This window comes from Coregonus lavaretus (assembly GCF_964263955.1).
Source record: "Coregonus lavaretus genome assembly, chromosome: 8".
Lineage (NCBI taxonomy): Eukaryota > Metazoa > Chordata > Actinopteri > Salmoniformes > Salmonidae > Coregonus > Coregonus lavaretus.
This window is the reverse complement of record NC_139995.1, coordinates 7,680,352-7,702,595: the sequence shown is the minus strand read 5'-3', so window position 1 is coordinate 7,702,595 and position 22,244 is coordinate 7,680,352. Positions and strand designations below refer to the sequence as shown.

The following is a 22,244-nucleotide window of genomic DNA, read 5'->3' as shown; positions in this document are numbered from 1 at the left end:
ATTTCCAACAATATTTGGACCAAATGTCATGGGACCAGGGTTGCTGATCAGTAGTAAGTAAGCATTTCACTGTAAGGTCTACACCTGTTGTATTCGGCACATGTGACAAATCCGATTTGACTTGTTGATATATGGTTATGTGACTGACTGTCCTATCCCTAACCCTCTGTCCTCTAGACCCAGCTCCAGATAAAACGGAAGAGAAGAAAGAGCGGGAGGAGAGCAGGATGGAGGTGAACTGCAATGGCCACGCCCACTCAGAGAGCCATGCGGTACAGAGGACCAACGAAGAAGAAGAGGAGGACCAACAGAACGCCAACAAACTTGACGCCGTAGCCCCCGACAACGCCAGTACCCAGGGACGGGACTTGCCAGCCAACGCAGCTTACCCAGAATGCAACGGCGACCCCGGAACAGACGGTAAAGAATGGCGAGGGAGAGGAACGGAGGGAGAGACGGAGGAGTGTAAACGACCAGAGAAGGATGAGGAGGAGAGAAAAGACGAGGAGATGGAGACGGAGGTGGTGCCTGGAAGAGAGGAGGGCGAGAGGAACGGTTAGTGGAGGGGGAGAGGTGACACTATGCTGGGTACTTCATCAGGAGGGGAAACCTTATAGAACATTCGGATAGAATAGAGATCATGTAGTTCAGACATGTCTCTTTGAAATATAGATTCATGTATCATGTCAGCTCTATTCCTGACATTTCTAGTTGCAACGTTCTGAATGTTTCACCTCACTGAATACACTCCTGTTGGTGGCGTAAGTGTTATCTGTAAGTGTCAATAGCTGTAATGTCTCCTCTTTCTCCCCAGTAACCACCTCTTCACTGCTCCTTCTGTCATCATTCTGAGTGCTCCTTATAATATCACCACCTCAGTACTTCTCTTTCAATCTTTTCTGTCTTCCGTCTCTTCCAGTTGACTCGGTAGAACTTACTTTTTCAGGGGGGTGCCACATCACACAACACTCACATTCTAGTTATATATTGCGTTTTGTTCCTCTCCTTATTCTCTTTCCACTTTCCACCCTCTTCTCCCTGCTCTCTTTTTAGATAAAGTAGCAGCAGGTAGTCTGTTGGTCAACCCTCTGGAACCTCTCAATGCAGACAAGATCCAGATCAAAATAGCTGACCTGGGGAATGCCTGCTGGGTGGTGAGTACAGTACAGTCATTTTGGAAAAATAGATATCTTATTTGAGCCCAAATCATCCTTCCTTGCTCGCTAGCTTGAAGTACTTCATCGTTAATCAGGACCGGGTATTGTGGAAGAGCCACTTCTCATCCCGTCAACGCTAAACGACCAGATGATGGAATAAATATGTCCGGATATGTGACAGACAGCAAGGGTTTTACTACAGTGTATGACTTAAAGGCTTACACCAATACGAGTCATCTATCCGACTCTCTTTCTCCCCCCCCCCTCTCTATCCCTCTCTCCCCCTCTCCTCCTCAGCACAAGCACTTTACAGATGACATCCAAACTCGTCAGTACCGTTCTCTGGAGGTGCTGATGGGAGCCGGCTACGGGACGCCTGCTGATATCTGGAGCACTGCCACAATGGTGGGTAGAGAGAGGATAGAGGACACACACACTGGCCTTGCCAGTCTGCCTCCATGTTCCTGTCAGTAGGAACACGAAAGGAAAGTTTCTGTGCTTACCAACTATTACAGGTCAAGTCAGGTCGGGCTGTATGATGTTGACTTAGTCAGGTAAAGAAAAATGTGGGTTACAACTCACAAGTACAACCACGTTTAATAAATTGTTTAGTTTCCCAAGGAGGTCCCCCAAGAATGTGAAACACCTTAGTAAATGTATAACTAGCCTCAGAAAATCTTTAACTAACTAGCCTAGCAGACAGTGCTCTGATATGTATTTGTATTGAGCTGCCGGGCTGGCTAGTCATCAGTCTATCCCCTGTCTGGTACGACTCAGCGTTTTAAAACCAGCTATGGACTGGGCCTACACAGCGCAGGGGAATCCACTGAGATTTACTTAATTAGTTGCCTACACCAACACAAAGGAGAGTTTTCCCTGAAGGTAACACACAGACAAAGGAGAGCAGCCTTCCTTGAAGGACAAGAGGAGTGTAATGCTTTCAGAAGGCAGCTAACCACAAAGGAATGTGAGGGATGGAATGGAGGGAAAACACACACAAAGACGACAAGACAGAAAGAGTACAAGGACAATGCATAAAGAACACATTTCGGTAACTGAGAGACACTGACTGATTGACTGACATGCTGGCTGACTGACTGATTTTGTGTGATTTGTATTGTGTGATATACAATGGTTTGTTGTACTGTATTATAGTAACTATATATGTGACTGTCCCTTCCAGGCCTTTGAGCTGGCTACAGGAGACTACCTGTTTGAGCCTCACTCTGGGGAAGACTACTCTCGAGATGAAGGTATGTTTCCTTCCCTATAATGCACAAGATTGTGCCTTTATAGTCCTTCAAACATGTTATACCTCAAGACACACTCACTCACATCCTGTTGTGTAGATCCTGCTGCTATATCCGTGAGGATTCTGCAGACCATCACAAATGAGATTGGCACCGTCTAATTCATTTGTCGTCCTCCTCTCTTGTGTAGACCACATAGCGTTGATCATTGAGTTGTTGGGTAAAGTTCCTAGGAAGCTGATCCTGGCCGGAAAATATTCCAAGGAGTTCTTCACCAAGAAAGGTAATCGAACACCACACTAGAGTGGTATACTACAAACCAGGATCAATAAGTTAGCCATCAAACTTGCCTAAATATTATGAAGTAACTGTGTTTTTTTAGAAGGATATGCTTGAAATGGGCATGGTCAAATTCACTCAACAAACAAAAACATATCTGAGTTTAGCTTTGTTAATGAATGACAAAATAAAGAATTGCTGGTTGTTTATCAGAGTTAGCTGGCTAATTCATTGATTCTGCTTTGTAGTTTACCCCATCTGCTGTGTGTGTGTGTGTGTTACCATAGTTTTCGTGTGCACGTTCGTGTGCGTGTCATAGCAGGTTTAAAGTTGAGCCTTGTCTAAAAGTGTGGGTGTATGTCCCCCCCCCCCCCCACATGTAAACTAAACTGTCTTGGGTATGTGTGTGTAGTTAACTTCCTCCCTCCCTCCCTAGGTGACCTGAGGCACATTACCAAGCTGAAGCCGTGGGGTCTTTTGGAGGTGCTGGTGGAGAAATATGAGTGGTCTAAAGAGGAGGCAGCTACCTTCTCTAGCTTCCTGCTCCCAATGTTGGACCTGGTACCAGAGAAGAGAGCTACGGCTGCAGAGTGCCTCAGACACGCATGGATCGCCTCCTAGAGGATCCACAGCGCTACTACAGCCAACAAGCAGCACATACAGTCCACACATACATGCACACATGCACACACATACATGAACATATGTACATATACACACACAAACATACATACTCACAAGCATACACACACATACATACACACTAGGAGGAAGCCGTTGCCAGCACCATGCCTGCATTGCCTCCCTAGTGGCTCCTCAACACACACCACACTAGACTGGCTGCTAAAGCCCTACTGGTGGCCTTCATAGAAAACACTGGTTCCAGATAAACAAACACAAGGAAGTCCAATCCGGCAGCACTATATCTATCTATATCTCTTTATTTTGTTCCTTTTTGGTACTGACTGGAAATGACTTGAGTATCTGATCTCTTTTTCTTTCTTTACGCATGTTTTTCTCCATGCCATTGACACCTCTAACAAGTTTCATTCAGTGTTTTTCTTTTTGTTTCTTTGTTTGACAGCTGTGCATGTTCAATCAGAGTTAAGGTCAAACCTCACAGACCTCCAGTGGACATTTTCAAGACCAATCATATCTACAAAACACCCACTGTACCACTATACTAGCTCATCCAAATGGTAGTGATTTTATATACAGTATTGATAGAGGTTAGTTTGAATCTTTTCCTTCAATAACAAAGCATATTTACAATGTGTGTAGGATTGTGGGGAAGAGTAGCTGCCTAGAATGTAATGAAAAGGGTTTGGACTCTGTTATAGATTCTATTGATTCGCCATTAAGTATTCCTGAACTGGGAACAGATGTGAACTAACTGGAACTGACTGAAAGGAATGGAACTTCTGGTTCTGCATGTGGTTCTGTGTCTCTTCTATGACATCATCCCTGTCCTATCCTTCCATGTCTCATACCAGGCAGCAGTTTTGGAATGGCACTTAGCACAGTGTGGAGATGGTACCATCAAACTCTGTCCCGTGTTTAATTTACTACCTTCTGTTACCTGCATGGATCCACAGACCATGACTATACCAGTGCTACGGAATAACCATGTTTCATACTAGCCAGCAGGAATGCAATCATGGTTAAGACACTGCGGAGCCGGCGCGAGGTATGAGTCGTAAAACGTACCTCAATGCAGCGATGGAACGTGCCACTGTACTCCAAATTGTACTTATATCTAAACTGCCCTTGTCCTCCTCATCCGAGCTAGCAGTAGCCACAGCAGCCATTATGGAATGGCACGGCATGTTGAACAAAAAGGAGTTGATTGGCTGAAACTGCCATTCCAAAATGGTGTTGGTGGCTACTGCTCGCTAGCATGAGGACGAAAAGGGCATTTTTCTGGAAAAACTGGCAGTATTTCAATCTTCTTGATGTATCAGTTTGGATATAGGTACAGTGGCACATCCAATTATGTATATAAACCCTGGATTGCTGATGTTATGTATGACCAATGAGTGACTTTGAAGCAACCGGTCGGCCATATTAGCACTCCCCAGAAGAGGCAGTCCTTCATAGCAATTAATGGAGTTCTACAGTATTTCAATTAAATTAAAGGACAAAATTACCTGTATTTTTTTATATTTTTTATGTTTAGCTCACATAATATAATTTAAAAGTATGAATCAAGGTGTCTAACAGAATAAACGTGGCAAACTTAGTGGTTAAGAGCGCAGTGCCAGTAACCGAAAGGTCGCTGGTTCTAATCCCAGAGCCAACTAGGTGAAAAATCTGTCGATGTGCCCTTGAGCAAGGCACTTAACCGTAATTGCTCCTGTAAGTCACTCTGGATAAGAGAGTCTGCTAAATGACTAAAAATAAATAAATAAATGCATTTTTATAGTTTCCAAAATATTTTTTACAATGGTGAGGGAGTGCCAAGATGACGGCGCGGCGGCTTCAAAACAGAGCCCCATCTAAGTAATCTAATGTCTGTATATATATCATTGGGCACATCCCATCCCTGCATTGATGTACGTTTTCCGGGCCATATCTCGCACCGGCTCAGTGGTATCTTAATCTAACAATGATTGTGTTCCGACCCCAGTGCAGCTCAGTGTAAACAAGCGTAACATAGGGTCGGAATCTGCTGGCTAGTTTCATACCTCTCCTGTGATGTTTAAGGTTCTAGATAAGGTTTGCCTCTGAGAAAATAATGATTTTTGTTTAGCTAGATGGTGTGATACAAGATCATGAGAATTTTCCAGTTTCAGAAAAATGATCAGAATCAGAATAATTCTGTATCCTATTGCAGAACAGATTCAGGAAAAAAATGGCACCTCATTCTTTATATAGTTAGGAACAGGGTGCCATTTTGGGCGCACACCATATCTTGAGCCCAATCTTGTACATATCTGTACCAAAGAGTTGGCCTTGGCTCTCTGCGCTCCCTCTACAGAACGACGGCTGTACAGTTTTTTAGGAGCTTCTGTTTGAACTGTGTATATTATAAAGGAGAGGAGGCTCTGCTTGTGTCCCAAATGGCACCCTATTACATATTTAGTGCCCTACTTTTGACCAGGGCACATTAGGCTCTGGTCAAAAGTAATGCACTATATAGGGAATAGGGTGCCATTTGGAATACAGAATGACTGCTAAGGTGACAATGTTTGAATGAGTCATTATGAGGTCGATTGATGCCTTGAGACGCATTTGCTAGTTTTTTTGCTGCATTTTAAAGCTTATTTTCATACTGACGTTGCCCCCCTTGCAGTGTTCGACTGTTTTAACTGCATCAGAGACATTTAATAATTGTGGATTGTAATAAAGAATAATAATGATGACGCTGTTACAATGCATTGGTTGCCTTTTTTCTACAAGCCTTCCTCCCCTGTTCTCGATTTGCTCTTTCCCTGACCTCTCTTTGCCTTTCTGCCTCCCCCTCTCCTGACCTCCCTCTCTGCATTTGATTGTTCACTGCTAAACTAAGCCCTTTTTCTGTAGTTTTAATTTAAAAAATGATTTAGAAAATGTCTGACTTGTACTTGTTAGGAGGCTGCTGTAGTCTATTCTGTATTCCGGTAAAGCAAGGTCAGAGTATATTAATATGGAACATTTTTATTATCACTTATCAGCATTCTACCTGGTATATGTAGTATTGTAAAGTGGTGCACAAAAGTGGAGTTGATATTGACTTTTAACTAGCTGTGCTTTATTTCCACAACACCACCACCTCTCAGATCCTTCAGTCATGTTGTATGTAGTAAGTCTGTCTTCTGTGGTAGATTCATGAGCTCAGGCTTCCTCTGAAACAGAGAGAGAAAGAGATAAGACTCTTGTTGTACTGTGGGAGCGTTCTTTTCCGGCAGATGGCGCCACTCCTACTTATCCATCAACTGACAGACGGTGCAGACGGAGACTTCGCTATCTGATGTAAGACAATGACCTTTTCTCATTTGGGAAAAAGTCTGTCCTCGGCCCTCCATCCTCCATGACCTGGAAACTGATAAGTGGTCGAGGAGAGTGTTGATTCGTTAGTAGGCAAACGGAAGACGGTCCTCCCCTCTATTACCTCCTTTTGGCAAGGAAGCAATTAGGTTAGTGTGGGGGCAGACATGGAGAGGGAGAGAAGAGACTGAAGAATGCAGGATCAAGCGGGATAGAGAGCAGTTGCTTAAAGGCAATGTACACTAACTATACAAAAGTAGGTGGACACCCCTTCAAATTAGTGGATTAGGCTATTTCAGCCAACTATTTCTGACATGTGTATAAAATCGAGCACACAGCCATGCAATCTCCATAGACAAACATTGGCAGTAGAATGGCCTTACTGAAGAGCTCAGTGACTTTCAACGTGGCACCATCATAGGATGCCACCTTTCCAACAAGTCAGTTCATAAAATGTCTGCCATGCTAGAGCTGCCCCGGTCAACTGTAAGTGCTGTTATTGTGAAGTGGAAACGTCTAGGGGCAACAACAGCTGCGAAGTGGTAGGTCACACAAGCTCACAGAACGGGACCGCTGAAGCGTGTAGCGTGTAAAAATTGCTTCCAATGTTGTGGCAACAGTTTGGGGAAGGCCCTTTCCTGTTTCAGCATGACAATGCCCCTGTGCACAAAGCGAGGTCCATACAGAAATGGGTTGTTGAGATCGGTGTGGAAGAACTTGATTGCCCTGCTCAGAGCCCTGACCTCAATGCCATCTTAACACCTTTGGGATGAATTTGAACTACCGCTTCTTAGACTTGCTTTCAATGAGAGTGACAGATCTATAACTACGTTTCTTTGTGAATTTGGTTGGGTCGCCCAAAAAGTTACATATTGCAGCTTTAATGTTTAAGAAAATAATCGAAATTCGAAAACCGTGATTATTTTTTAATAATCAAACTGAAACTGAACCTCAAAAAGCACTAATTGCTCAGTACCAGGCACATGCACAGATACCTGTGCAGAGCACATGCCCCTTTGCCCTTCCAATCTCCAAAGTGCCCTTTTTGGTGGTGGTATAATTTCCCCCCAAAAAATATATTTTTATAAATGTTTTATAGTTCTGAACCCACTGCCCACAAGTCATTAAATTATCATCTATGCTTCAGAACCATAAAGTTGGGTGTCTTGATTGTTAACCAATGACCAGTCATTGGCGTGCAAAGGCAGCCGTGCATATCTAGATTTTTGACCAGAAAGAACTTGTTTCATTTCCTCCAGTTTTGCCTGGCAAAAACAAAGTAGGCCTACGTTTATCATCCATATTAAATACAGTTTAGCAATCTACTACCGACTCATCTTTACCCGAACCATAATAGGCTACCTGGCGATTTGATTGATCATTTTCATATTTCATATTGGCTACTAGCTATGTCTTAAGCAGCTGTAACATCGCACTGCCTTCAATATTATGGGATGAAGATGTAACATTCTGGCCAATTTATTACGATATTTGTGAGGAAGAACAGGGCTACCCGGCTGGCAATGACCACTCTGCAGGCAGGCAGCCCTCCAAAGTGATGGCACGGTGCAGCCAGAACATGCTTTCCATCCTCTCTGGCAACCGCCGCTACAAGTGGGCCGTATGATTTTGCTTGCTCTGGACTCCAGAGAAGTGACGTGATGCACAGTTTACTAGGTACACCCATCTAGTACCGGGTTGGATCCCCTTTGCCTCCAGAACAGCCTGAATTATTCGGGACATTCTACAACGTATCGGAAATGTTCCACAGGGATGTTAGTCCATGCAGACGGGATGGCATTGTGCAGTTGCTGCAGATTTGACGGCGGTACATTCATGCTGCGAACAGCCCGTTCCATCTCATCCCAAAGATGCTCTATTGGGTTGAGGTCTGGGGACTGCACAGGCCACTCAGTAAACTGAACTTGCTGTCATGTTCCAGGCAATGTATTTCCACTCCTCAATTGTCCAATGTTTGTGATCACGTGACCACTGGAGCTGCTTCTTCTTGTTTTTAGCTGATAGGAGTGGAACCCGGTGTGGTCCGTCTGCTGCATCCATGACAAGGATCAACAAGGTGTGCATTCCAAGATGCTGTTGTGCACACCACTGTTTTACTGCGCCGTGATTTGTCTGTGGCCCGTCTGTTAGCTTGCACAATTATTTCCATTGTCATTCGTCCTCTCCTATCAACGAGCTGTTTTCACACACAGGACTGCCGCTGACACCAATGATCATGCTATGCTCAAAGTCTCTTAGGTCACTCGTTTTGCCCATTCTAACATTCAATCGAACAGTAATTGAATGCCTTGATGCCCATCTGCCTGCTTTATATAGCAATCCAGTGTGTGAAGGTGAACGGAAAGGCTCTGGAGCAACGAACAGCCCTTGCTGTCTCTGCCAGGCCGGTTCCCCTCTCTCCACTGGGGTTCTCTGCCTCTAACCCTGTTACAGGGGCTGAGTCACCGGCTTGCTGGTGCTCTTTCATGCCGTCCCTAGGAGGGGTGCGTCACTTGAGTGGGTTGAGTTACTGACGTGATCTTCCTGTCTGGGTTGGCGCCCCCCCTTGGTTTGTGCTGTGGTGGAGACCTCTGTGGGCTATACTCGGCCTTGTCTCAGGATTGTAAGTTGGTGGTTGAGGATATCCCTCTGGTGGTGCGGGGGCTGTGCTTTGGCAGAGTGGGTGGGGTTATATCCTTCCTGTTTGGCCCTGTCCGGGGGTTTCTTCGGATGGGGCCACAGTGTCTCCGGACCGCTCCTGTCTCAGCCTCCAGTATTTATGCTGCAGTAGTTTATGTGTCGGGGGGCTGGGGTTAGTTGGTTATACCTGGAGTACTTCTCCTGTCTTATCCAGTGTCCTGTGTGAATTTAAGTATGCTCTCTCTAATTCTCTCGTTCTCTCTTTCTCTCTGAGAACCTGAGCCCTAGGACCATACGTCAGGACTACCGGGCATGCTGACACCTTGCTGTCCCCAGTCCGCCTGGCCTTGCTGCTATTCCAGTTTCAACTGTTCTGCCTGCGGTTACGAAACCCCTACCTGTCCCAGACCTGCTGTTTTCAACTCTTAATGATCGGCTATGAAAAGCCAACTGAGAGACCTGAGCCCTAGGACCATACGTCGGGACTACCGGCCGTGGTGACTCCTTGCTGTCCCCAGTCCGCCTGGCCTTGCTGCTATTCCAGTTTCAACTGTTCTGCCTGCGGTTATGGAACCCCTACCTGTCCCAGACCTGCTGTTTTCAACTCTTAATGATCGGCTATGAAAAGCCAACTGAGATTTATTCCTGATTATTATTTGACCATGCTTGTCACTTATGAACATTTTTGAACATCTTGGCATGGTTCTGTTATAATCTCCACCCGGCACAGCCAGAAGAGGACTGGCCACCCCTCATAGCCTGGTTCCTCTCTAGGTTTCTTCCTAGGTTTTGGCCTTTCTAGGGAGTTTTTCCTAGCCACCGTGCTTCTACACCTGCATTACTAGCTGTTTGGGGTTTTAGGCTGGGTTTCTGTACAGCACTTCGAGACATTAGCTGATGTACGAAGGGCTATATAAAATAAAATTGAAATTGAATCCACGGCCATGTGACTCACTGTAGCAGCGATCCATTTTCGTGAACCGGGTGGTATACCTAATAAACTGGCCAGTGAGTGTATATCCCTAGTTTCTACTGGCTGCTAACATTAATGACATTCAACTCCAAATGCAGGTGTAAAACACAGTTTATTTCTGTAACCGATCTTGCGCTTTGAAAATGCATCGGCATTTAGCAGGGTTGGGTAGGTTACTTTCTAAATGTAATTCGTTAGTTACTAGTTAACTGCAAAATTGTAATCAGTAACGTAACTTTTGGATTAGCCAAACTCAGTAACGTAATCGGATTACTTTTTTATTTATAGATTACTTTCCCATTAAGAGTCGCAGGTTAGTAGCTGGTACCGCCACAGTCATAAAATCTGATTTTTAACCCTAACCTTAAATTAATTTTTGCAAGGCAGCTGGAGAGGTGGGCTGGATAGCAGTGGGCACAGTGGTCTGAGAGATGGCTGAAGAGGTGACCTGGGAGGCAGCTGGCAAGGACAGTGTGTCAGCTGAAGCAGGATGATCAGTGACAAGTGAGGGTGAAAAGTCACATTCCTGAATTATATCAGGGTTGTATGGCCAAATACCAGTGCACCTGAACACAGCCTGTACATTGGTGGGTGTTGTGGCACCTGGAAGTGCTGTTTTGACAAGGCCTGGAATGTCATATATGGTCCTGGTCTTTCCAGGGTTCATCCTCATCCAGGCATCACTGGCAGAGTTCACCATTTTCTTCAATGGCCCGTACACACTCCTGTCCAGGGGTTGGAGCTTGTGTGAACAGTGTGGGGGGAAAGAAAGCAAGACTGCCAGAGCGCCTACAGAAATCAATGGCCTTGATAGACAGATGTGAGCTTTGGTTGTCAAGGAGAAGGACCACCTTCCTTTCCAGGCTGACCTTGGTATGTTTGGTAGTGTTCAAGGAAAATGAGGAAGTCATCCTCCTGCATCCAGCCGGATCCATTTCCACTTCCAACACATCCAATTGGTCCATCCCATACAAAGTGGTCGTGGTGTCTTTTACGTGGGAAGATTCAGTTTCAGTTTCCTATTGCATTTATAGCACATGCCATTGACACTAGTGTACCCCTTTCTGCTGAGGTGATTGTTCCAACCTGTTTGGTGCCCCGTTTCGCAACCATTCTATCAGGTGCTTGTACTGTGGTTATTCCTGTCTTGTCAACATTCCATATGTCATTGCCATTAAAGCTGTATTTATTTATCACCTCTCCTAGTTTGCTGAAAAACTTTGCCACATTTGTTCTGTTGAAACTTGTGGCCCGCGACAGACTAGTTGCTTCAGCACTCCTAATGGAGAGAGGAGGGTGTTGCTTTAGGTAAGACAAGAACCAGTCTGCTCCCACCATAGAGGTCTCATCCCATGACTGAGGATGCTTACAACCATATTGTACAGCGAGTTGGTAGACACATTTCCTGACCTGTAACAATAGAATAAAATATATTCAATACTTCCCTCAATTAATAGTTTACATTATTAATTTACATTAGTACTCCCTCCCTTGACCTTAATTGCCACCAACATGAACTGCTAACTTTGCCCTGACTTACTCTTCACTAATTCCTATCAAGTGCTTACCTCACGGGGAGACAATCCATAATATAAATCAGCTGCCCTCAAGAGATACTCTGACAACTTCTGCTCCTTCTCATCCATGAAGACCCTGTTTCCACTACGGTAGCCTACATGAGGAAGCGCTCTCGACCGGTTCTCCAGTAGCTTCTTTCACTCTTTGCAGAATCTGTACAGCGTCACATGACATATGCCATACAACTTTGCAAGTGATCTGATTTACTTCCCCTACTCTGCTACATCATTTGATGCTCTTTTCAAAGTGTGGAGAGGTACTCCCCTGTCTTTCTTTTCCATGATCTCGGCATGCTGAAAGTAAAAGAAAACATGTACCAAAAACATTCAGTTTTACTCTGGGTTAGTTGTAAAAAAAAGTTGTTAGAACTAACCCTGACCCTTGCAGCTATTAGCTAGCTTCCATTTGAGCTAAATGTTAAAACTTTAGCATTTCTAACTTGCATCAGATATCCCTACACAGACTGGTTATAAACCTGATATAAGTTTGGTGAATGGAATGTTCATTTGTATGTTTGTATAAGTTTGTTTCTGGTGTGTGTGTGTGTGTGTGTGTGTGTGTATGTATGTATGTATGTATGTATGTATGTATGTATGTATGTATGTATGTATGTATGTATGTATGTATATAAATGAAATGCCAGATATAGGATACATTTTATAAAGATCAACAACATTTGTATCAGTACAACGGGTGGATTTTACTAATTATTTTGAAGCTAAGCAGGGCACGTGATGTCACCATGTAACTATAAAGCTCCACCCCACATGTAATTCTAAATGCCTACTGCTTGTAAACATTTTCAACTATAGCTAAGTTTCCAACAGGCTACAGATTTACATGTGAATATTCAAAAATCTGCATAAAAACAATATGCGCATTTTCCCACCAGAGATGTTTCCATCAAATTGACTTGTTGTGGATAAAAGGCTGTGCGTGATGACAGTGTACAAGAAAATACAAGTTAAATGGGTTTCCATTGCATTTTCAACTCTACTGATGGTTTTCTCTCAAAATGTTTAGGAGTGTGCCCACTCCGGTATTCGCACGTGCGCTCTAGCCAACAGCGCTGTTGTTATTATGGACTTAATAGCAAGATTATTTTTATTTGTCAAACAGCAGCCAAGCATCGATGGTCATGTCACCAGAATAAGACCCTCAATATTTATTGGAAAGGAGCATCAAGCTCATCACCTTGCACTTTCACCACCCTGTGAAGTTCATAACTTATTTCATCTGTAGCCTAATAAACTGCATGCTTTCCCGAGGAGTCATATGTGGAGGACCATACAACATGTCATTGCGTGACTCCAAGTTTACTTCTATGTGATGGGAGTCTGTCTATGTGATGGGAGTCTGTGATGGGAGTCTGTAATAGTCTGCAAGCCCTGCCACATCCGACGAGCGTCGGAGCCGGTGTAGTACGATTCGATCTTAGTCCTGTATTGATGCTTTGCCTGTTTGATGGTTTGTCGGAGGGCATAGTGGGATTTCTTATAAGCTTCCGGGTTAGAGTCCCGCTCCTTGAAAGCAGCAGCTCTACCCTTTAGCTCAGTGCGGATGTTGCCTGTAATGCATGGCTTCTGGTTGGGGTATGTACGTACAGTCACTGTGGGGACGACGTCATCGATGCACTTATTGATGAAGCCAGTGCCTGATGTGGTGTACTCCTCAATGCCATCGGATGAATCCCAGAACACATTCCAGTCTGTTCTAGCAAAACAATCCTGTATAGCAGGCATCTGCTTCATCTGACCACTTTTCTATTGACAGAGTCACTGCTGCTTCCTGCTTTAGTTGTTACTTGTAAGCAGGAATCAGGAGGATATAATTATGGTCAGATTTGCCAAATGGAGGGCGAGAGAGAGCTTTGTACACGTCTCTGTGTGTGGAGTAAAGGTGGTCTAGTTTTTTTCCCCTCTGGTTGCACATTTAACATGCTGGTAGAAATGAGGTAAAACAGATTTAAGTTTCCCTGCATTAAAGTCCCCGGCCACTAGGAGCGCCGCCTCTGGATGAGCGTTTTCCTGTTTGCTTATGGCCGTATACAGTATATTGAGTGCGGTCTTAGTGCCAGCATCGGTTTGTGGTGGTAAATAGACAGCTACGAAGAATATAGATGAAGACCTGCAAAGTGGTGTCACAAGTTCTCTGCTCTCCCAATTCATTCCTTTCACTAACTGTCGGTAGTGTTTTGAGAGGTTGCTTTGCCTAAATGTATTTTGAATAATGGTGCGTTTGAAGTGGCCCCAGTTCCTCATTATGCCCTCTGTGATATGATATGATTCTAGCACTAATGATTTGGATGAGGACAAGGACAACAATCAGAGAATAATGTTTTGGAGGAACATTCTTTGGAGGAACACCTTGTTTTGGAGGAACATTCTGCCCACACACATCAACATCAGTGCTAGAAATTAGGCTATAGACTTCTTCATCTTTTCTCTCTCTTTTCTCTCTCCACCACTGTTCTGATTTCCAGTTTTTTTTAATAGGAAGTCTAGAGATGGAATTTTATATATATATATTATCAACTTTTGCATGTCCCTCCATCCCACCCCCCTTACCTTTGTCTTTTTCTTTCCCGTCCACCTGAAAGTTGTCAGGCAGCAGTTGGTCCTGTCTGTTTCCCAGGGAGAAAGCTAGGAAGGAGAGGATGAGGGAGTCCATGATGCTGATGATAGCCAGGATGTAGGCCCAGCGCACCGTGCAGTTACCCAGGGTGTACTTATCTGTTCTCTGTCCACACATCCTCTTCACCTCCTCACTGTCCCAGCCGTCAGGGTAGATCATACAGCCTATCACCATGCAAGTGGCTGGGAAGGGGGCGGGAAAGAGAGAAAGTGATGGACCGGTTATACAGCGAATTGTAGTACAGGTGACTCGGGAGGGGGTGGGAGCAAGACAGATGGACAGACTGACAATCAGGTAGGTAGATGAACAGACAGACAGATGGACAAGACCGAGACCCACACACACAGTAATGAAAGTTACGGCAGTAGTTGCTTGGCAACTCCAGTCTGATGAGTTAGATAAGCTTCATCCATAATTCACCCCTGAGCTCAGCCATCTCACTGCAGCTTGGCACGCTACGCTACATGTGATAGGATTACATTACCCATCCTGAAACATTACACACTCTCGCTTTCTAACCTGGCACATACAAACTCACTTTCTATTTTCCGAGCATATACTCTCTCCCTTTCAATTCAGACTCGGCTTCCTGAGTTACATTTGGCAACAGCTTGCCTTGCTCTCTTAAAACTCACTCATGGTCCTGGAGAGTTTATGGGTATGTGGTTTGGTTCTAGCCCGGCACTAACTAACTCATTTCATTAGTTGAATCAATGTGCCAGTGTTGGGCTACAACAAAAGCCTGCACCACATAGCTTTCCAGGACCAGAGTTGGTGACCACTCTGGATGTCCTCTTCCCTCTAGGTAGCTGCCTTTGGTGCTGAAATACTCAGTTGAACAACTAATTCTGTTCATTTCCTAAACTCCCCGGGAGGTGTTCACTCAGTGATGTTGCAGCCTACTTTTCAGAAGTAGATAAAAGATGGAGTGAAGTTATTTTCACCACAAGCACAAACAGACTGACTGCGTTGCCATGGGGAAAAGCCTCAGTGTCGCATTACTCACAAGCACAGGTGTGGGATTGGTGGAGGTGGAGGAGGAAAAGGAAGAGAATGACTACTAAGTGGAACAATACCACTAATCAGACTCTCAATACTTAGCCTACAAACAAGTAAACAGCACCGAACAAACACTATCCTAATCATACACAGTAACAAATTGCTGTAAATTTACAGCAAGAAAAATAGTTAGCTACTTTAATTCTATATTACAGTACTGTAAAGAGCAACACATTAAGGGGGCTCAATGGCATTCTGCTACACTGCTGTAAAATTACAGAAATTGCTGTATTTTTACAATACAATTTTACAGTAAAGTATTGTATTAGCTGTTTGCTGTATATTTACAGCAGCATATTGTGAATAATGGTGCGTTGTGGGCGGCAAAATAATCTCTGGTTCATTAACATATTTTTAGGTGTGCCTTGTGAGAGGCTATATTTGTTGCAACCGTTAGTGAGAATGCTGTACCCCACAGAATACAGTACCATACCGTATTTTTTGGAGCGCCAAAAACCTTTTGAACACTAGTGGGTGCATGGTATTGTTGTTTCTGGCTCATTAACAGATTTTCAGGCGTGCATTGTAAGCGGCTATATTTGTTGCACCCGTTAGTGAGAGCGCTCTACCAGTGTAACTGAAATGTGGTAGTAGTTCCCTAACAATTTAATGTGTATAGGGAACAGAGCAGAGTGGCAGCAAGTCTCAGACCTTGAGTGTTGAGCCATGTCCTATTGGTCTGTTTTGCACTGTAGTCGCGGCCAGTTTGGAAAGCTTTCTTTAGGCCTCTAGAAGTGCAAGTGATATTCAACACCAAATATTCATTGGTATGCTGTAATATATCATTACATATTCACTGTTAGCAATTGCTGTAATTCTGTTACAATACAATTTAACAATAAAGTGCTGTTTTTATATATATTTACAGCAGAATTCTGTAAAGTATAGTGCGGTGTGGGAGGGGAAAGAATCTCTGGCTCATTCATATATTTCGAGGCTTGGCTTGTAAGTGGCTATATTTGTTGCACCTGTTAGTGAGAATTCTGTACCAATTGAACTGATATGTGGATGTAGTGCCCGAAGAATATAATTTGTATAGGGGAGAGATCAGAGTGACATCATGTCTTAAACCTTTACTGGTTGAGTGTTTTGCCAAGTCCTGTTGGTCTGTTTCGCCCTGTAATCACTGCCAGTTTGGAAGCCTTTGTTTAGGCCTCTAGAAATGCAAAACCCCAAATATCCATATATATGCTGTAATATACAATACCTAGCAGCCAACCTGCTTGCTCCAATCCCATATAATTACCGTAAAATACCAATATTACAATTACAGTAGCATTTACTTTCTTACAGTATAGTAGGAAACTTTTACAGTATTGTACTGTATCGTTGCTCTGATATTACAGTAATTTACAGGAGGCTGGTGGCAAGTTACTGTGAATATTACAATATCATACAAAATACCTTGAAGACCAACGTATCCTTAACTACAACAACATTCTCAGTAACGGTTAAAGAACGTTTTACTTGCAATGACTGTGATATGTTTTTGTTTTTTTTAAACCTTATTTTTTAACCTTTTTAATGCACTGACTGAACAAGAGCTTCTGCTAAATGACCAAAATGTAAGTGTAAAAAATGAACACTTGCAAAGCACACTGCTGGGTATTATTATAATGATCTCCGCCCTCAAACTTGCTGAATTGTAGGCTAGTGAAATACAAAATAGGTATTGAAACTATTGAAATACCTACAGTACCAGTCAAAAGTTTGGACACTCCTACTCATTCAAGGGTTTTTCTTTATTCTACAATGTAGAAAATAGTAATAATAATAGTGAAGACATCAAAACTATTAAATAACACATATGGAATCATGTAGTAACCAAAAAAGTGTTAAACAAATCTAAATATATTTGATATTCTTCAAATAGCCACCCTTTGCCTTGATGACAGCTTTGCACAATCTTGGCATTCTCTCAACCAGCTTCACCTGGAATATTTTTCCAACAGTCTTGAAGGAGTTCCCACATATGCTGAGCACTTGTTGGCTGCTTTTCCTTCACTCTGCCGTCCGACTCATCCCAAACCATCTCAATTGGGTTGAGGTCGGGGGATTGTGAAGGCCAGGTCATCTGATGCAGCACTCCATCACTCTCCTTGTTGGTAAAATAGCCCTTACACAGCCTGGAGGTGTGTTGGGTCATTGTCCTGTTGAAAAACAAATGATAGTCCCACTAAGCCCAAACCAGATGGGATGGCGTATCGCTGCAAAATGCTGTGGTAGCCATGCTGGTTAAGTGTGCCTTGAATTCTAAATAAATCACAGACAGTGTCACCAGCAAAGTACCCCAACACCATAACACCTCCTCCATGCTTTACGGTGGGAACTACATATGCGGAGATCATCCGTTCACCCACACCGTGTCTGGAGTCCAAAAATGGACTCCAGACCAAAGGACACATTTCCACCGGTCTAATTTAAATTTTTCGTGTTTCTTGGCCCAAGCAAGTCTCTTCTTACTATTGGTGTCCTTTAGTAGTGGTTTCTTTGCAGCAATTCAACCATGAAGGCCTGATTCTCACACAGTCCCCTCTGAACAGTTGATGTTGAGATGTGTCTGTGACTTGAACTCTGTGAAGCATTTATTTGGGCTGCAATCTGAGGTGCAGTTAACTCTAATGAACTTATCCTCTGCAGCAGAGGTAACTCTGGATCTTCCAGAGGACTGCCATTCCTGTGGCGGTCCTCATGAGAGACAGTTTCATCATAGCGCTTGATGGTCGTTGCGACTGCACTTGAAGAAACTTTCAAAGTTCTTGAAATGTTCCGTACTGACTGACCTCTATGTCTTAAAGTAATGATGGACTGTCATTTATCTTTGCTGTTCTTGCCATAATATGGACTTGGTCTTTCACCAAATAGGGCTATCTTCTGTATACCAACCCTACCTTGTCACGACACAACTGATTGGCTCAAACGCATTACGAAGGAAATAAATTCCACAAATTAACTTTTAAGAAGGCACACCTGTTAATTGAAATACATTCCAGGAGACTACCTCATGAAGCTGGTTGAGAGAATGCCAAGTGTGCAAAGCTGTCATCAAGGCAAAGGGTGGCTATTTGAAGAATCTCAAATATAAAATATATTTTGATTTATTTAACACTTTTTTGGTTACTACATGATTCCATATGTGTTATTTCATAGTTTTGATGTCTTCACTATTGTTCTATAATGTAAAAAATTGTACAAAAAAAATAAAAACTTGAATGAGTAGGTGTCCAAACTTTTGACTGGTAGTGTATATCAAATACATGTAACAGAAATACTGCCCATCATTGGCACTAGATTACTGCACTGTAAATCTAACTGTTTACTAACCACTGTGCTTCCAGTATTGCACTATACATTCTAGAAATACAGCATGTTGCTGTAGTCAGGTGTTCCAGTAATATGCTGTAAATTTGTGTTTCAGTAAAGGTCCTATAAATCTACAGTAATTTACTGGCTTTTGTGCTGCCAGTAGTTTATTGTAAATGTACAGTAACCTACTGACTACTGTGCTGCCAGTGATTTACTGTATAAATTACAGGAAATGTTTTAGTGTATAGCTTCTTCTTCTACTCACAGGAGGCCAGCTGCATCCAGGCGCAGATCTTGTAGACGCTGCCGGCATTACAGAAGAAGAAGAGGCTGAAGCAAACAATGCTTCCCACCACTAGCAGCATGGAAATACCAACGAAGAACATCGCTGTCTTGAAGGCCCCGGACGGGATGGAGCCAAAGTCCAGCGCACTCCCTTTGCAGATGAGCTCGCCGGTGAGCGCGTTCCCGATACAGTAGTGGAACAGGCCAAAGTAGCCCGCCTGAGGGGTGTTGACGCTGTCCCCGATCCAGTAGGGCTGGACAAGAGGGACACCAAGGACAAGAAATATGCACACAAGGGTTTTGGTTACTTCCAGCATCATCGGGTGCTGCGTACAAAATCATTTTATAATAAGAAGAACCCCAGAAGATGACACATTGAAAATGTTAAAAACACTTTTGTTAACACCTAGGTTTGTAGATGTTCAGCAGATGTTCAATAACTGTCAACAACAGTTTAGCTATCCACTAACCCTAAGCCTAGCCCTAACCCTAACCTTAACCCTTACCCTAACCCTTGTTCTAAACCTAACCCTAACCTTAGCAAGCAGTTGCTTATCAACAGATTTCGTATAACCATCTGTATGGGTCTATCCAAAGAAAGTGTGACCACATTTATTTCCAATGTGGTCCTTGGGACATAACACACAGGAATGTTAATCTAGAAATAGTTTATGAAAATAAATAACTGTCTACTGACCTGTATGAACACCACCATCACCAAGATGGCGAAGCAGATGGTAAAGATGGTCCACAGGACGCCCACGGCGCGCGCGTTACGCACGTAGTTGGTGTGGTAGATCTTAGCCGCTTCCTGCGCCGGGAGCATGGCGACGGTTGGATAAACTATTTCTAGATGATTATTATCTTTTTGAAGAAGAAGAGAAGCTCACACAAAAGAGTGACTGAGTTTCGGTGATGGTTTCCAAGTGACTGTCTAGTCAAGAGAGAAAAATATATATAATGCTGTCATTGAAAAAAAATTGTAGTTCCTTCTTTCTACGCTCACTCACTTAGGTGTCCGTAGGTATAGAGTTATGTATCCACTCTGCCTCTTCTGTCAGTCTTCTGTCCTGATGCATGCTGCTGCTCGGAAATTCAAAACCATGGACAGATCCCGGTGCTAAAGGCGTCACTTACTGACATACAGTATCTCTTTCACACACACACACACACACACACTGAATGTAACAGTTGTGCAGGGCAGCCAGTCAGAATACCACCTGTTGAGGTGGTTGGTTCATAACTGAGGCATGCAGTGCAAGGTAGGCCTATTGGGTGATGCCCCGTGGTTCTCAGGATTCCAATAAATGATTCATTGATGGTGGGAAACAGATCCTTGGAAGAACGAGGAAAGTTCTAAACTATTTTAATGTATTGATGGACAGATAAACGGGATCTTACGTGGATAGTGAGAGTAATTTGGTGAGGAAGACACTGAGCCTTTTGTTGTCTACAGAGAAAAGGCAGTGTAGAGTATAGGCTATGCAGTCCTACTCAGGCATCTAAAAACACCGGTGTCACAGCAGAGTTTCAGACACTTTGTGAGTGTGTTTTATAGCCTCTATGAAGGCCTACCCACTGGGCACAAAATGGTTGTTTCAATGTAATTTGTCAACGTATTGTGATGTGGAATCTATATGGAAAATACATTGGATTTTGAAAAAAGTCATCAAACCTTGTATAAAATATGTTGAATTTGTATCTTTTAAAACAATGTCAGATCTTCAACGTTCTATCCACTATCATACAAATAAAAAATAAAACTGGGCAGCACATCCTACTGCAGAATTGATCTATCTACTGATACCCTTTGGTCTACCATCCAGGGTTTTAACCAAATCCAGCTTAGCTATGATATTTGTCAGTAACTATTAACAATGTGCTGTGGTGAGAATGATTGTTGAGTGAAAAACTAAATCGATTCACTGTTGCTGGAAGGTTTAACAGAGCAAATGAAATGTGACCATACTTTATCATTCATATATCATCAATGATGCTACTTAGGCCTATATAGCATTTGGGAAGTCATCAACAGCTGTTGTTTAAATTCAACCCAGGATTAAACTAAAAATAGACAATACAACAGGCCTTGCGTTTCAAGCTCCGGTTGATTTCCAATGTAATGATATTTAACCAAATATCAACATTTGAAGGACAGGTATCTTCTGCCTAGACAGTTCCATCTGTGCCACTGACTTAGTCTGGCTTTAATTCCAGTTTGTCTATAAATTAATAATTGATACTATCCAAGCAGAAGATAAATCTCCTTCAAATGTTGATATTTGGTTGCGTTGACAACCAAACACAATTAAATATTACTTTTGTAATACAGTAAATAGCCTAATATTAAGGCTAGTTACTAGTCTCCCGAGTGGCGCAGTGGTCTAAGGCACTGCATCGCAGTGCTAGCTGTGCCACTAGAGATCCTGGTTCAAATCCAGGCTCTGTCGTAGCCGTAGTTATTGGAAGGTAGCTAATGTAACGTTAACAAGGAGCCTAAAGATAACTTTCATGTTTCACTTACCCTTCTGACAACGACGTGAACTTCATTATACACTCACCAGACAGTTTATTAGGTATACCACCCCGTTCACAAAAATTGATTACAGACAGTGAGTCACATGGCTGTGGCTTGCTATATAAAGCAGGCAGACAGACATCTAGGCATTCAGTTACTGTTTCATTGAACATTTGAATAGGCAAAACGAGTGACCTAAGACATTTGAGCGTGGTATGATTGTCAGTGCCAGGCACGCTGGATCCAGTATCTCAGAATCGGCTGCCCTCCTGGGCTTTTCACACACGACAGTGTCTAGGATTTCCAGATAATGGTTATGACAAACATAAAAACATCCAGTCAGCGGCAGTCCTGAGGGTGAAAACAGCTCGTTGATGAGAGAGGTCGAAGGAGAATGGCAAGAATAGTGCAAGCTAACAAGCGGACCACAAACAGACAAGTGATGGCACAGTACAACAGTGGTGTGCAGAACGGCATCTCGGAACGCACAACTCGTCGATCCTTGTCACGGATGGGCTATTGCAGCAGACGACCACATCGGGTTCCACTCCTATCAGCTAAAATCAAGAAGCGGCTCCAGTGTGCATGCAATCACCAAC

General features: G+C 43.3%; 2 protein-coding genes across 3 annotated transcripts in view; one reads left to right on the top strand and one right to left on the bottom strand.

Moving 5' to 3' along the window:
• Window positions 1-6,053, top strand: part of LOC311133585 (SRSF protein kinase 1-like) — a 67,224-nt gene extending 61,171 nt beyond the window's left edge. Inside the window, exons 10-15 of one of the 2 annotated variants that reach the window (XM_084167101.1) lie at window positions 178-420; window positions 1,054-1,154; window positions 1,455-1,562; window positions 2,341-2,410; window positions 2,598-2,690; window positions 3,123-6,053. In XM_084167101.1, coding sequence (XP_084023227.1) covers window positions 178-420; window positions 1,054-1,154; window positions 1,455-1,562; window positions 2,341-2,410; window positions 2,598-2,690; window positions 3,123-3,307 — 800 coding nt within the window. In that variant the 3' untranslated portion in view covers window positions 3,308-6,053. Of the gene's footprint in view, window positions 1-177; window positions 556-1,053; window positions 1,155-1,454; window positions 1,563-2,340; window positions 2,411-2,597; window positions 2,691-3,122 lie in introns of both variants that reach the window. The other variant, XM_084167100.1, reaches the window with a different exon arrangement.
• A 446-nt stretch (window positions 6,054-6,499) lies between these two features.
• Window positions 6,500-19,953, bottom strand: LOC311133423 (LHFPL tetraspan subfamily member 5 protein-like; the record flags this gene model as incomplete). Its single annotated transcript, XM_084166915.1, has 4 exons — window positions 6,500-6,510; window positions 14,411-14,659; window positions 19,108-19,381; window positions 19,825-19,953. The coding sequence occupies 4 exons, from the start codon at window positions 19,951-19,953 to the stop codon at window positions 6,500-6,502; spliced, it is 663 nt and encodes a 220-aa protein (XP_084023041.1).
• Window positions 19,954-22,244: the final 2,291 nt, after the last annotated feature.